Source organism: Gekko japonicus, unplaced genomic scaffold (assembly GCF_001447785.1).
Source record: "Gekko japonicus isolate JY-2015 unplaced genomic scaffold, Gekko_japonicus_V1.1 scaffold3920, whole genome shotgun sequence".
NCBI classification, from domain to species: domain Eukaryota; kingdom Metazoa; phylum Chordata; class Lepidosauria; order Squamata; family Gekkonidae; genus Gekko; species Gekko japonicus.
In genome coordinates, this window is record NW_015173804.1 from 18,922 (window position 1) to 34,448 (window position 15,527).

The 15,527-nt window shown below is 43.9% G+C and overlaps 1 protein-coding gene across 1 annotated transcript in view; it reads right to left on the minus strand.

The window, feature by feature from the left end:
* Positions 1-208: 208 nt before the first annotated feature.
* SMIM3 (small integral membrane protein 3) overlaps positions 209-15,527 on the minus strand; it is a 25,059-nt gene continuing 9,740 nt past the window's right edge. Inside the window, exon 2 of the mRNA XM_015423574.1 lies at positions 209-978. Within this exon, the coding sequence (XP_015279060.1) occupies positions 777-959 (183 nt within the window). The 5' untranslated portion in view covers positions 960-978 and the 3' untranslated portion in view covers positions 209-776. The remainder of the gene's footprint in view (positions 979-15,527) is intronic.

Below are 15,527 nucleotides of genomic sequence, written 5' to 3' on the forward strand. Positions count from 1 at the left end.
ACAAAAAGGTTCCCCCCCCAAGTCTCCACGGATGCACACAAGCACCCAACGGAGCATGCACACATTTCAGTTTTTTTAAAAAACCCACAACCCTGTTTGCCGCGCCGGTCTGCTTCTTTGCCGCTTCGTATGATCAGCACCTCCCCCCTAACCACGGGAGCTCAACGGGACCTCAACCCGATGCCTGATAGCGCAGTCGCGCGTTAGTTTGCTCCAGGGCAAACAGCCACGCCTCCCCCCTGCATTTTCCTGCCCGTGTGGCCGAGGCCACAGTATCCCATTCAGTTCTTACAGGAAGAAATAGCTATTTGACTGGAATAGTTAAAGCAGGTTGTTCTTATAATGCAGTTGCATCTGGAAACCATCGGAAGGTCTTTATTATGATATATTTTGCATTTCCTTTCCAGCATCAGATTCAACCATCTTCTTGGCCTTTCAGATTAGTTTGCTCAGTAAAAACACACACACACACATTTTGTTAAGTAGAGAGCAAGAAACCAAAATAGGAAATTTGGGATCCTGATCCACCTGAGCATTCCACAATTGGAGATAAAGTCCTGGATTTAAAACTTAAGAGTTACAGCCTGAATGGATAAGCAGACTTTGACAATTCTTCTTGTGACTACAGTCCAGATGTTGCTGCCATGCCCTGGTTGGTGTTCTCCTGTTGTGTCTTCTACACTCTGCTTAATATCAGAGACAGCTTGATAAGTCAACTCTTGCCCTTTAGCCTCATGTTTCTCACAAGAAGTCACACCGTGAAAGCCAAGGAAGTCTCACACAACTCCATTGTGTATAGGGTGTGTCCGCACTCTGTAAATAATCACAACTGTTGCCGGGCACAGTACTAAGGATGTCATGATAACAATGGTGACCAGGATAATCAGGACAATGACCCATACATCCAATATGTGTTTTGGAAGAACTTGCGTAGGCATCAAGTCACCCACAGCATCCATCCTGCCCCTCCTCTTCCCCCTGTGGAAAAGAAGAAAAAGTTATGAATTGAAAGAAGGAACAACAACCTTCTACAGTATAAAATCTCTTTCCCCAGAATAGAAATAGCTGAGATGTGAAGGCATCGTAAGACCATTTTTGTCTGTACTTCCTTATTGATACTAATATTCCTACTGTTCAGGCTTTTAGATATTGAGTTTCAAAAACTGCAGCCCTTTCATCCCCCTGTCTGCTCTTCAGCTTCATTAAATCTTAAGAATGATGTGGGATGTATTCCCCAGTATTTGTATAATTTGGATAGCCCTAGCCATCGAAGAGCTTTTTCCCTTGCTCGAGTAAATGCCTTTCCATCAAAACTACTGTATGGTAGGTTTCATAATATTCCTAAGTATGAACGGAGATGTGACTGTGGTTCAAGCTCTCTTGATTCAATTGATCACATACTGCTGGACTGTTCGTTGCATGTATCTGCTAGGGAAAAATGGTTAAACTCTTGGTTGCACGGTAAATATCACCTTTCTAATGAAAGAAAATGTCAAATTCTATTGAATGATACAACAGCAGAGATTACAGTGACAGTGGCTAATTTTTTAGTTGATGTGATAAGAGTGAAAAATTTGGGAAACTCCGTTTCATGATTTTATAATTATTCCAGTTTTTTAGTTGACTGTGTCACTTTCTGTTTCTGATTTTAATGTTGTATATGCTATTAAAGGTTTATTGATTGATTGATTGATTGATTATTCCTACTGTTCAGACTTAAGGGGCTAAGTCTTAAAAATACAACTGGTGGTTGCACTACATCAAAATTGACACATTTTCTTTGAAAGGGTAAGCAGAGGTCCAGAGTAAGCACAGCTGTGTGATAAAATGTGAAAAGTCACCCCTATAACAAACATCCATTCATGCACTAAACTGACATTTATTTATTTTACAAAATTTATATCCCGCTTTTCTGCCCTTGCAAGGGCCAAATTGGTGTTCTTGCTTCATTTTGTACAGTGACTTTGAGCCAGTATGGTATAATGGCTAAAGTAGGGTGCTTAGACATAGGAAATCCAAGATCAAACTCCTGTTCAGTGAAACAGGATGGTTTTGGGCATGCCATTATCTCAGCCTAATCTACCTTGCAGGACTTCAGTGCAGGTAAAACATCATCCGGAACTCCTTGTATGTCATTTTCAAATGTACTGAGCAAACAAACTGATAAACTGATGCTACCTGCTCTGAGCTGGTCTTCAGGAGAGTGGGCTATAACGTATAAATAAATAAATACAGAATAACAATAATAACAACAATAATAATGCAAATAATTTTATACATTGTAGAATATAATCAATGGTCTTTATTAAAAATTGTTCTCCATAAAATTTCACAAAAACATCACTGCTTTACTTCAATCTGGCAACCCTCAAAGGTTAGAGGATGATTTAAAAACAGCAAAAGAATTAAGGAAAGCAGGTAGACAATATAACTGTGTAATAAATCTACACAGGCAATCGCCCCACTTCAAAGAAGATGCTGTAAAGTCGCCTCCAGCAGATGGCAGGGTCTCAATTCATTACTCTCAGCATTCCACAATTAAGGATACAGCAATATCCAATTTTGACATATTTATTCCCTTCACTGTCTATATGCGCCCCCTTGCCCAGATTGCTTGGAGGCATGGGCTGGGTTGTCATCAGTTTGCAGTTGATACCCAGCTCTATCTGTTGTTGGGCAGCCGGTCTGACTCCAAACCGAAAGATCTAGGTTGGGCATTACAAGCGGTGGCTACTTGGCTTAGACTGAGCTGACTGAAATTGAATCCGATGAAGACGGAGGTCCTGTGTCTGAGTCGGGGCAACCTGGGGGTAGAGATCTCACTCTTAACCTTTGATGAGGTACCATTGGTGCCAGCGCCGGAGGTTAGGCGTTTGGGAGTGCTCTGGATGCCTCCTTAACAATGGAGGCCCAGATAGTAGCCACTGCCAAATCAGCTTTATACCATCTTCAGCTGATCAGGCAGTTGGTTCCCTTCCTCGAACGCAATGACTTGGCAACAGTGACCCACACGATGGTCACCTTGAGATTGGACTACTGTAACGCTCTCTACATGGGGCTGCCCTTGTCTCAGATTCAGAAGCTGCAGCTGGTGCAAAATGCTGCAGCCAGGCTCTTGATAGGTCTCCTTGTGCGGGAGCACATCTAGCCTGTGCTAAAAGCATTGCACTGGCTGCTGATAGCATACCAGATCCGTTTCAAGGTGCTGGTTCTTACCTTTAAAGCCCTTTATGGTCAGGGGCCTACATACATGAGGGACTGCCTTTCCCCACATGTTCTACAGAGGGCACTGCAATCAGGATCTCAGAACCAACTGGCTCTTCTGTGTCTCAAAGAGGCCAGGCTGGCTACAACCAGGGCCAGGGCTTTCTCAGTGGTGACTCTGTTCTGGTGGAACGAGCTCCCAGAAGAGAGCAGGGCCATGCGGGACCTTATCCAGTTCCTGAGGGCCTGTAAAACAACTCTTCCACCAGGCCTTCAATAAGGAGCCGCCATTAACAGCTGAAGATAGAGAGTCATCAAAAACAGCAGCCTGTTCCAGCCGCCTAAAGGAAATACCTACGAGCCAACTGTGAGAAGGGACCATTGATTAACGGCTGCCATCACTAAACAATGTATGACTATTAGCACTTTAATATATTAGACTGTTTTAGTTGGTTTTTAAATTGTTTTAATTGTGATTCATATTTTTTACTCTGTGTAAGTCGTCCTGAGCTGGTCTTGGCCGGGAGGGTGGGGTATAAATCTGACCTAAATAAATAAATAAAACAAATCAGCCAGTATCATAATGCCCCTGCATTAATTCGATGGTGCAGCCTCATTTGGAATACTGTGTGCAGTTCTGGTCACCACACCTCAAAAAAGATATTATAGCACTGGAGAAGGTGCAGAAAAGAGCAACTAATCTAATGATATAAGACTATCGCTCTTCTCAGATCGCTAAATAAAAATTTTTAAACAACGGGGGAAGTTTAAAAGGAGCTGTGTGAGGTTAAGTTCCCTGCTGGTATTGACTTCAAAGGGGGATCAGAGAGAAGGCAAATGGCAGCATCCCCAGTGCAAAAAAAAAGGATTTCAGTGGTGCATGCAAACAAAATAAAGGGTAGGGATTGTCAGCTTGAAATGAAACTGAGATATATATAGAGAGACACTGGGATGGGGAGCCTAAAGCTTTGAAAACATTTGTCCCTTTAATGCTTTAGTGAACAAAGTGGGGGGGGGACACCATTTTTGCAGTCTCCGGAAGCCTAACGTTAAAATGGCAGCTGAGCCACATGGACCCTCTGCAAACTGCTGAACTTAAGAATCGCTTGGAATCGATCCACTTGGAGGACAGAGTGCAATATGCACAGGACAGACTCTAAAAAACTGCCCTCCCTCCCCCCACCCCTCAAAGATCACTCCCCTGCCCACACTGAGGTTTCTCCGCTCACTCCGCACCTTCTGCCATCCTCCCCTATTCATTGGTGTAAAAAGCTCCATTTCTCCCTCATTTTAAGATTTTTAATTTTTTGACAAGTGGCATGAGTCTAATGATATAAGACTATCGCTCTTCTCAGATCGCTAAATAAAAATTTTTAAACAACGGGGGAAGTTTAAAAGGAGCTGTGTGAGGTTAAGTTCCCTGCTGGTATTGACTTCAAAGGGGGATCAGAGAGAAGGCAAATGGCAGCATCCCCAGTGCAAAAAAAAAGGATTTCAGTGGTGCATGCAAACAAAATAAAGGGTAGGGATTGTCAGCTTGAAATGAAACTGAGATATATATAGAGAGACACTGGGATGGGGAGCCTAAAGCTTTGAAAACATTTGTCCCTTTAATGCTTTAGTGAACAAAGTGGGGGGGGGACACCATTTTTGCAGTCTCCGGAAGCCTAACGTTAAAATGGCAGCTGAGCCACATGGACCCTCTGCAAACTGCTGAACTTAAGAATCGCTTGGAATCGATCCACTTGGAGTACAGAGTGTAATATGCACAGGACAGACTCTAAAAAACTGCCAAGATCACGACCAGTGTGCAGGATCAAAGTAAAGAATTACAAGAAGAAAACCATACGAATTTGCAAGGAGGAAAGGAAATTAGCATTACTATACATCTGCACTAGGTAAAGGTTCCCTTGCTCGAAAGCCAGTTGAATCTGACTCTAGGGTTGCGGTGCTCATCTCCGTTTCAAAGCCGAAAAGCCAGCGCTGTCCGAAGACGTTTCCGTGGTCATGTGGCCGGCATGACTAAACACCAAGGCGCATGGAATGCTGTTACCTTCCCACTGAAGTGGTACCTATTTATCTACTTGCAATTTCTTGCTTTTGAACTGCTAGGTTGGCAGGAGCTGGAACTAGAGACAGGAGCTCACCCTGTCTTGCGGCACACTCGGGTCTCAAACTGCTGAACTACCAACCTTCCACAGCCTGCAGTTCAGCGTCTTAACCACTTGAGCCACCGCATCTGCACTAGGGGACTGGTGAAAATACCACCCCTTTTTTCAATTTAGTGGCACAAGTCTAAAAAAGCTCTCCAGAGCTTCTGTAGAGGACTCCTTCCCCATACAAATTACAGCCCTGTGCAGTGTGGTGGAGTTGCAGCCAACTTTGCACAGGTGCACAGAAACACACATTGCCAATGATCACATCTTGCAATGCCAGTGTCAGTGGGTTCTGCTGTGCATTCTGTACACTCAACATGTTCCCTCATATTATGACATCTTGCATCTCTTTCCCATTTTTCACAGTGGCCCATTTTTCACAGCAGAGAATCCCCTAGTACTCAGCAATATGGAAAACAGGGCTTCATAGCTGCTTGTCAATAAAAAAAAAAATCTGATCAGTTTGAACGCCGCCACCACCACAACACAAGTGATGTTCCACCCCAATTTAGAAAACTGCATTTCTTAATTGCAGATGCAGAATAAATACACTGGAGGAAGAAGAATGGTGTGTAAGATGGGCACGGAATCCAGAATCAAGTTTAAAGGCTTACTGCTCTGAAAACCTGCAGTAAGATGTGCATGCGTAATTGGCCAAAGATTAATTAAGATGTGGAATTCACTGCCACAATAAGTGGTGGCAGCTACGAGCATAGCTTAAAGAGGGGATTCGACAAACATATGGAGCAGAGGTCCATAAGTGGCTATTAGCCACAAGGTATAGATGGAACATTATGTCTGGGGCAATGATGCTCTATATTCTTGGTGCTTGGCGGGGCAACAGCTTCTGGAGTTCTGGCCCCGCTTGTGGACCTCCTAATGGCACTTGGGTTTTGACCACTGTGTGACACAGTGTTGGACTGCATGGGCCATTGGCCCGATCCAACATGGCACCTCTTATGTTCTTATACTCTCTTGTATGACATCTTTCCTTATATATAATTGGGTTTTGGGGTGGCAGTTCATGAACATTCCACACGCTCCTAAATCAGTTGGGTCCATGATGTGTCACTCAGAAGCTGTCCCTAACCACTGGCCGTGTTGCCTGAGTCTCACCTCCAATATTCTAAACAGTTTGCTGTTCCTCTCCCCCCCAATAGCTAGTCAGAACACAAAGATTATTTGCATATGCGGCCTGATTGGCCTTTGCCTCTAACATTCTAAACAGTTTGCTGCTGCTGTTGGGAGTCATTGAATGTGTCCTCAGGTAAAATACATATCCCAAGCTTCCCTTAAACAGTCACTGGAGTTGCCAATCTCCCTGTGAGCCTGGAGATCTCTCAGAAATCACCGTGTTCCCCAGCCACAGCACATCATTTCCCCTACAGAAAATTTCTCAGCTATTACAATGGCTGCTTTGGGCAGTGGACTATGGCATTGTACCCTGCTGAAGTCCCTCCACACCCCAAACCCTGCCCTCCCCAGGCTCTACCCCTCAAATCTACAGGTCTGGCCCTCCCCTTAGTATTGCCAGCTTCCAGGCAGCACCTGGAGATCTCCAAGATCAGTTGCTTTGGGTGCTTTGGGCTATGGACTCTATGGAATTATACCCTGCTGAGGTCCCTCCGCACCCCAAAACCTGCCCTCCACAGGCTCTACCCCTCAAATCTACAGGTATTTCCCAACCCAGAGTTGGCAACCCTATAACTGGCTATGGAACCATTTTCCAGACCCTTGGAACCCAGAAGACATGGCATAGGAGGAGGTGCTCTTTTACCTTAGCTGCCACTGCATAACCCCAAATCAACATAAGTCAGGGGTGGAGGGAACAGTACCTGGCTGTTACCATGAGGCTGTCCTCCCATACTACCCACTTGGAGCAGCAAAATGACTTGAGACAGCCCTGCCTTATATCTTCCTTCCTTCTAGAGCTCGTTGTATTTCTTCCCACAATGGGCCTTACTCCTAGTATTATCTAAATGTGAAAATATGCATTATAGAATGGAGTAGAGGCAGCACTCAGATGGACAAAGGGATGTCAAGCCAGTTTTCCTGGGACAATCACCATAGATGATAGTTGCAATTTTATTCTGTATTCCACTACATTCTTTTAAAAATCACCCTGAATAATTTGGTGTCATCTGCAAACCTGGCCACCTCACTACTCACCCCTAACTCCAGGTCATTTCTGAACAAGTTGAAAAGCACTGGTCCCACTTAACATGGAGTTTTCACGGATGGGAAAAATGTCGCCCAACACACAAGTTTTCAGGAGGATGTGATGTCACATGTAGCACAATGTCGTTTCCACCCCCAGACCTTTCTTCTTCTGGTCTGGGGAGTAGTGGCAGGAGGGCAAGCCAACCAGTGGGAACCCTCCCCCCATAAGCGGGCAATCAGAAAGCCTAGGTGGACATGAGTTGTTGAATATACTGCTCCTTAAAACACATTAGTACAAAATCACATAGGACATCTTGTTCTGATACCCTTCAATAAAAGTGTTGTAAAATGCTGGTTAATCATTAATATTTATTACATGCCATTATTATTATCCTTACACCATTAGTGTAGAATCTGATAGAAAACTTACCAACTCTGCTATTCTGGCCCTCAATTACACAGCAACATTCTGTTTTAATAGGATAATAAATCTTCTAGAGTCACAGTTTAATAGCTAGTAGCAAAGTCTAGTATCCAGGTGGCCCTTATATGAAAGTCACAGGCCATACATCATGGAATAATATGTACAGACTTGACTTCAGAGCACTGCACCTCCACAGAACCTCACAAAAGTAACAGCTTTTGTCAGCAAGCAATAATGCTATATGATAATAAAAATATAAACTATTTAGAAGATCTAAATGTTAAGGACTGCATGATGGAATTGGGGGGGGGGCAGTAATCTGTGCTGACCTGCATTTGGAGACAGGCTGTCAATCATTTGGTTCCCTTCACAGGCCCCAGCACCATGCAAATTCAAAAGCACCATCCTGTCTTATAGGGTATATACACATACAAACAGAAAGTGGGTTGGATCTTATACATTAGTTCTGTGCTTGCTAAACAGCTCTAGTGTGTTCTCTCTCCTCTAAACTTATGTTTGTGCAAGGACCCCATGTTGCTAAGGATGCCAGTCTCCGGGTGGGACCTGGGGATTCCCTGAAATTACAGCTGATCTCCAGACTACTAAAATCAGTTCCCCTGGAGAAAATGGATACTTTGGATAGGAAATGGATACCCTATGGCGTATCCCACTGAACTTCCTGTCCTCTCCAGCCTCCAGCCCCAAATCTCCTGGAGTTTCCCAATCTGGATATGGCAACCCTACCGCCCCCATCCCCTGCCAGTGCCGGTGGCCGGGGACCAACGGACCTGGCAACCCTACATGTTGCACAAGTGGAAGTTTAAAGAAAAACATAAAAGAAAACACTCTCTGAAGTAGAGACTATCTACCATGCATGGAACTCAGAAACAAAACAAAAGGCTCCTATCTAGTCAGTAAGCTGGAGTCAGATACTTCTCTCCCAGTAGCACCATGCAGTGGTTGGAAGACCATAAGGTGCAGCCACACAGCCGATGAAAACCTGCAAGAACAGACTTAGGCTGGCTTGTTGCTCTCAGCCTCCCAGAGAGTCAGTACCTAATTTTTCACTGCAAACGGTACCAGATGCCTAGAGTTACTTACAACTGCCTGAAGTGGGGGTGGGGGGAGAATCATGTCCCTTCAACAGAGGCTTAATGGGATGTTATTTCCCTCCATGCCATGAAAAGCTCTAGCTGCCTTTTCCCACCCATGATACCTCTATTAAAGAGACAGGACATTTTTCTCCAGGTCTGCTGGCAACCCTCACTGCAGCCGTGGGTGTCCGTGGCCCTACAGCCTTCAGCAGAGGGTTTTAAGGGGACATGGTGAGGCAGCTTGGAGAAGGGAGAGACATGAAAAATCTGCCTCTGTGAGTGCCCTCTGCTTGTGCTTCTGCAGCATACAACCCAATGTATTTCATTTGTGGACAATGTAGATTTTTAGGTTAATAGTTCAAAAACCGTTAACAGGACATGCATGCCATCAGATATCATAGATCTTGCTCATTCAGCTACCAGACTAAGAATGCTTTATCAATTTAAAGTAAAAAAACTTGTGGTTATTTATGGGATATGTTAAAGGTCAAGCCTCAAAGTCCATAGATTCTGATTCTGCTATTTTCAGTCAGACTGCACCTGCGATTTTGCTTAGGCAAGAGAAATGAGTAGAGCTATGAAAAATCACAACCATCCCTGATGATAGGTCCCACCTCTTGGTGGTTTTTTACTACGCTGTATGTTGATGCAAAATTTCATGCTGTAGCTGCGCACCTTCCATGCAAATCAGCAGCCTGGAGGCATCCCACCTGGTCTTATTCATGATTGCTGAGTCACAAAATTAGAATCCTACATTACAAAACTGAAGCATCACTTGACATGAGCTATTCACCTCTGCCAGGTGAATTGCTGATCTTGTTAGTCTATTATCCACCTTTACATAAAACTGCTTCTCTTTTAAGTCTCTCCAGCCAGAATAAGTGCACTAGCCTGCAGGGGCAACATCCTTTCTTAACAATAGCCTCAATCCAGAATCTTGATTTGTCATGTTCCCAGGAACTATTCCATTGGCAAGACATTAAAAGTTCAGTTTAGTTCAGTTCAATTTTATTGCATTGGACCAATGGCCATTACAAGAGGTTAATGTAACCCCCTAGCTGAGAATGGAATGAGCCAGGAAGGTATGGAGCCTCTAGAGGCAGAGGGGTGCAGACCCTGTGGAAAGCTGAAGAGGGAAGGCGGACTGCCTTGCTGGGGAGCTTAAACCTTAACTATAGGCTCTTAACGCCTTGTTTAAGGTAACTGTTCAGTACTGGGTTCCATGGATAATCTGACCCCAAACCTAGTGATCACCTCTACTTTATTTGTGATTCAGCAAGAACGAGACTAAGACAAAAGACAAACTCCCAGGGCAACACCCCTGTTAAATAGCAGGCAACTCCACCCACTTCCCAAGCAACTACCAACGATAGACCATTATCAGAACCATTCATTCCCCACTGGCCACCTCCGGAGTCCTGGTGGGCTTTTGTTCTAGGGCTCCAAGCTCAGCCAGTCTGTGGTAGAAACAGTCCTGGAATGTTCCAGTCCAAATACATAACAGTACCTATGATTTATGCATGGACACTGGTAAGGAAGGGAGGCTTTTGTTCTCAATTGTAAATTTTAGAATTATTGTTTCAGGGCTGTGTCATCTAGTGGGGAGTTCAACTGAGACCCTCATTTTGGAATCTGGTGCACAGAGTGTTCAGCTGGAGACTTCTTGACCCAACAAGAGGAAAAAGATGAACTTGGGGGGTGGTGACAAGCTGTGAAGGAGGGAGAAGATCCCTGCTCAGTTGTGTTACTGAACTAAGTTCAGTAACACAAGTTCTGTGTTTGTGTTACATGATGTTAAATGGAAATTAAAAAAATCTTTTATTCTCCCTGAATGATTTTGGCGTCTCTGATGTTCTCTGATGTTCTGATTTGTGGACAATGTCGATTTTTAGGTTAATAGTTCAAAAATCGTTAACAGGACATGCATGCCATCAGATATCATAGATCTTGCTCATTCAGCTACCAGACTAAGAATGCTTTATCAATTTAAAGTTAAAAAACTTGTGGTTATTTATGAGATATGTTAAAGGTCAAGCCTCAAAGTCCATAGATTCTGATTCTGTTATTTTCAGTCAGACTGCACCTGCGATTTTGCTTAGGCAAGAGAAATGAGTAGAGCTATGAAAAATCACAACCATCCCTGATGATAGGTCCCACCTCTTGGTGGTTTTTTACTACGCTGTATGTTGATGCAAAATTTCATGCTGTAGCTGCGCACCTTCCATGCAAATCAGCAGCCTGGAGGCATCCCACCTGGTCTTATTCATGATTGCTGAGTCACAAAATTAGAATCCTACATTACAAAACTGAAGCATCACTTGACATGAGCTATTCACCTCTGCCAGGTGAATTGCTGATCTTGTTAGTCTATTATCCACCTTTACATAAAACTGCTTCTCTTTTAAGTCTCTCCAGCCAGAATAAGTGCACTAGCCTGCAGGGGCAACATCCTTTCTTAACAATAGCCTCAATCCAGAATCTTGATTTGTCATGTTCCCAGGAACTATTCCATTGGCAAGACATTAAAAGTTCAGTTTAGTTCAGTTCAATTTTATTGCATTGGACCAATGGCCATTACAAGAGGTTAATGTAACCCCCTAGCTGAGAATGGAATGAGCCAGGAAGGTATGGAGCCTCTAGAGGCAGAGGGGTGCAGACCCTGTGGAAAGCTGAAGAGGGAAGGCGGACTGCCTTGCTGGGGAGCTTAAACCTTAACTATAGGCTCTTAACGCCTTGTTTAAGGTAACTGTTCAGTACTGGGTTCCATGGATAATCTGACCCCAAACCTAGTGATCACCTCTACTTTATTTGTGATTCAGCAAGAACGAGACTAAGACAAAAGACAAACTCCCAGGGCAACACCCCTGTTAAATAGCATGCAACTCCACCCACTTCCCAAGCAACTACCAACGATAGACCATTATCAGAACCATTCATTGCACATTGGCCACCTCCAGAGTCCTGGTGGGCTTTTGTTCTAGGGCTCCAAGCTCAGCCAGTCTGTGGTAGAAACAGTCCTGGAATGTTCCAGTCCAAATACATAACAGTACCTATGATTTATGCATGGACACTGGTAAGGAAGGGAGGCTTTTGTTCTCAATTGTAAATTTTAGAATTATTGTTTCAGGGCTGTGTCATCTAGTGGGGAGTTCAACTGAGACCCTCATTTTGGAATCTGGTGCACAGAGTGTTCAGCTGGAGACTTCTTGACCCAACAAGAGGAAAAAGATGAACTTGGGGGGTGGTGACAAGCTGTGAAGGAGGGAGAAGATCCCTGCTCAGTTGTGTTACTGAACTAAGTTCAGTAACACAAGTTCTGTGTTTGTGTTACATGATGTTAAATGGAAATTAAAAAAATCTTTTATTCTCCCTGAATGATTGCAAGATTCATTCCAAGTTCTGCCCCACAGAACCCACAAGCTGAGGTTAAAGGTAAAGGTAAAGGTTCCCTTGCTCGAAAGCCAGTCGAATCCGACTCTAGGGTTGCGGTGCTCATCTCTGTTTCAAAGCCGAAGAGCCAGCGCTGTTACATTAACACTAAAAAATAGTATACAATAAAATACAGTACCGTGAGACTGAGTTAAAATGGTATGAAATTACATTTTAAAACGTGATTCAGAAGAGAAAGAAACAACTCCCATAAGCAACTGACCTATGCTGACGCTAGCTTGGCCCAAATTTTCTTTTCCGCTAAGGCAAAAGGACAACCTTATATGAGACCTCTGATTCCACGTCTGCAAGTAAAACTATGACTTTTTCCCTCACAGTGGTAAGGCCTAAACTGGCCAACATTGTACCTAAAAATTTCAACCTTGGAGCTGAATAAAGTGGACAGGCCAGCAGATAATGACATTAAAAGAAGGATGTGGAAATCCTTTCTTTATAGACAGAAACCATCATAGCAGCTCTTGACTCTTCAAACAAAAGTATCAAAACTCACACAAAGAATGGTTATCAGTAGTTAAAAGCAGACCCTGTTAATGGGGAATTTCCCAGGCTTTGTACAGAGATGGGTACACACATTAACAATGAGAGAATAAGACCAGAGAAGGCAGCAGGCCAGAGGTGAAGTCCAGAGCAGAAGACATTGCTTGGATGTATAAAATCAACCTCACATCTGCTGCATGGGAGAAACAGCAGACCAGACATACCACTAATACCAGTATCAGCTCCACTAAGAAAGCGCAAGAAGAGTTGGAGCTGCAATGCTAGATATAAACCTCAGATCTCAGAGTTGATTAACGCAGAGCCCAAATTTTGAACAAAATAATCTGTATGTTTAAAAGCACAGGAAGAAATTAATTATATGTTTATTTACTGCACGGTTCTCATCTATCCTGCTTCACCAATGAGATTCCACTTTAACCATAATGATTCCTCCAGCTGCAATTAAAGTTTCCTATTTTTAAAGGGTTTTTTCCCCACAGAAAGAAAGGAAATCAACACTGAGATTTTTAGTTTTTTTGTGAGTAGTACTAACACTTTTTGTTGTAAAATTAGAGTGATTCCGCATATAGTCTAATCAGTGTAGGTTTCAGTTTATACACACTTGAAACGTAACTGTCACTTGTGGAAATGGTTGTGTGGTCTCTGTTAAACCATTTAGTGCTTTCATTGATCAGACTACATAACAGACTACATAACAGACTATCATTTGTTTCAGCAATGAACTTTACTGGAGCCAGTCACATATGTAATGGAAAATGTTAACAATAAATTATGGGACTTTTTGAAAGATGACTGATGACTCTACAGGGAACATAATTCATGATCAAGACTCTTGGGAAAGTTTGCTGGTATAAAGTATGTTTTAAATTCGGGGTTGTGATTCTACCACAAATGCAATTTTGTGGGTTTCTATGTCAGAGTCTGACGTGGAAACAGGCTTCCCTATTTCACTGGAGGCTCCAGGCATGTTTTGCTGGCAAACAAGTTCATACTGATATTGAATGCTGTTCTTGTGAAATGGAACCTACACGTAGTACAGGAAATGTGCTCTGTAACCAGATTACAGAGAAATATATTAGCCGTGTCACTGATTCAAAGGAACAACCTTCTTGGAAACATTTTTTTAAAAACAATTTTATTTGCCTAGACTGAAATTTTGTTAGTTTTATATTGACAAGTGCCCCATGGGTCTAGGCCGTGACTTATACATTCGTCCTCATTTTCTCGTGTGTGTGTGTGTGTGTGAATGGGCCCTTGTACCAACATAGTGGAGGTCTGTAGTGGGAGGGGAAAACAGTTGATATCCCCTTTTAAGAAAATGTAAGTTCCCTTAATTTTTTGGAATGTGTTTAGGTTAGGCTTGCCAAGTCCCCCTGGGGGGCGGGGAAACCCCCACCCCAGAGGCCCGTTCCCCGCCACCGGTGGATCGGGCCCCGGGGGGAACTCCACCCCGACGTGCACGTCGTCCGGAAGTGACGCGGGCATGCCGGGCACGCTGGGGGTGGGGCCACGGTCATCCGAGGGAAAACTCTATGGTTTTCCCTTGGATGGTCGTGGCTCCGCCCCCAGCATGCCCGGCATGCCCACATCACTTCCGGGCGACGTGGATGCCCGCGTCACTTCTGGGCAATGTGGATGGCGCACTCCAGCCGGGAGTCCCCCGCTACGGCTGAGTTCTCACTTGGCAACCCTAATTGTAATGAATATGAAAACTAAACAAATTCCCCATATAAACAGCTTACAATGGTGGGGGGGGGACCATGATTTTATTTGTTCTGGTTTCTTTCTGTATTGCAGTCTCTGCCTCTATTGGTTTCACTTTTACAAGGCAGGAAGCGTTTTCCTAATAAATGCATAAAGAGAGCATGATGTTCCTTAGAGGAAGGAGGAGACAGGTTCTGGACTTTCTTGACTGACTGCAAGCCCTGCCTGCAAGCCCTGCAGACTAGAATAACATACATGTGTGAGAGCTACACTCGAGTCCAGTAGCACTTTAGAGACCGATAAGGTCTTCAGGGTATAAGCTTTCAAGAGTCAAAGAAATATCTGACAAAGGGAGCTTTGACTCTCAAAAAGCTGATACCCCCCCCAAAAAAAACCTTGTCAGTCTCTAAGGTGCTACTGGACCCAAATCTAGCTCTTCTACTGTCCTTGTTTTTCAAGCGCAATGGTGATAGATGAAGATGGGTAGCCGTGTTAGTCCGTCTGTAACAGTGGAAAAGAGTAAGAGTCCAGTAGCACCACTAACAAAATTTCTGGCAGGGTAGGAGCATTAGCGAGTCACTGCCCACTTCTTCAGATACAGCTAGAATGGGAGTCCATCTTCCTATATATTGGAAAGTGGAATGATTTCAGATGCCAAATGACATTTGCAGGCAAATGACGATAGCAGGTGTGATTGGATTAGGTGTGATAGGCAGTAAGGTAAAGGTTCCCTTGCTCGAAAGCCAGTCGAATCCGACTCTAGGGTTGCGGTGCTCATCTCCGTTTCAAAGCCGAAGAGCCAGCGCTGTCCGAAGACGTTTCCGTGGTCATGTGGCC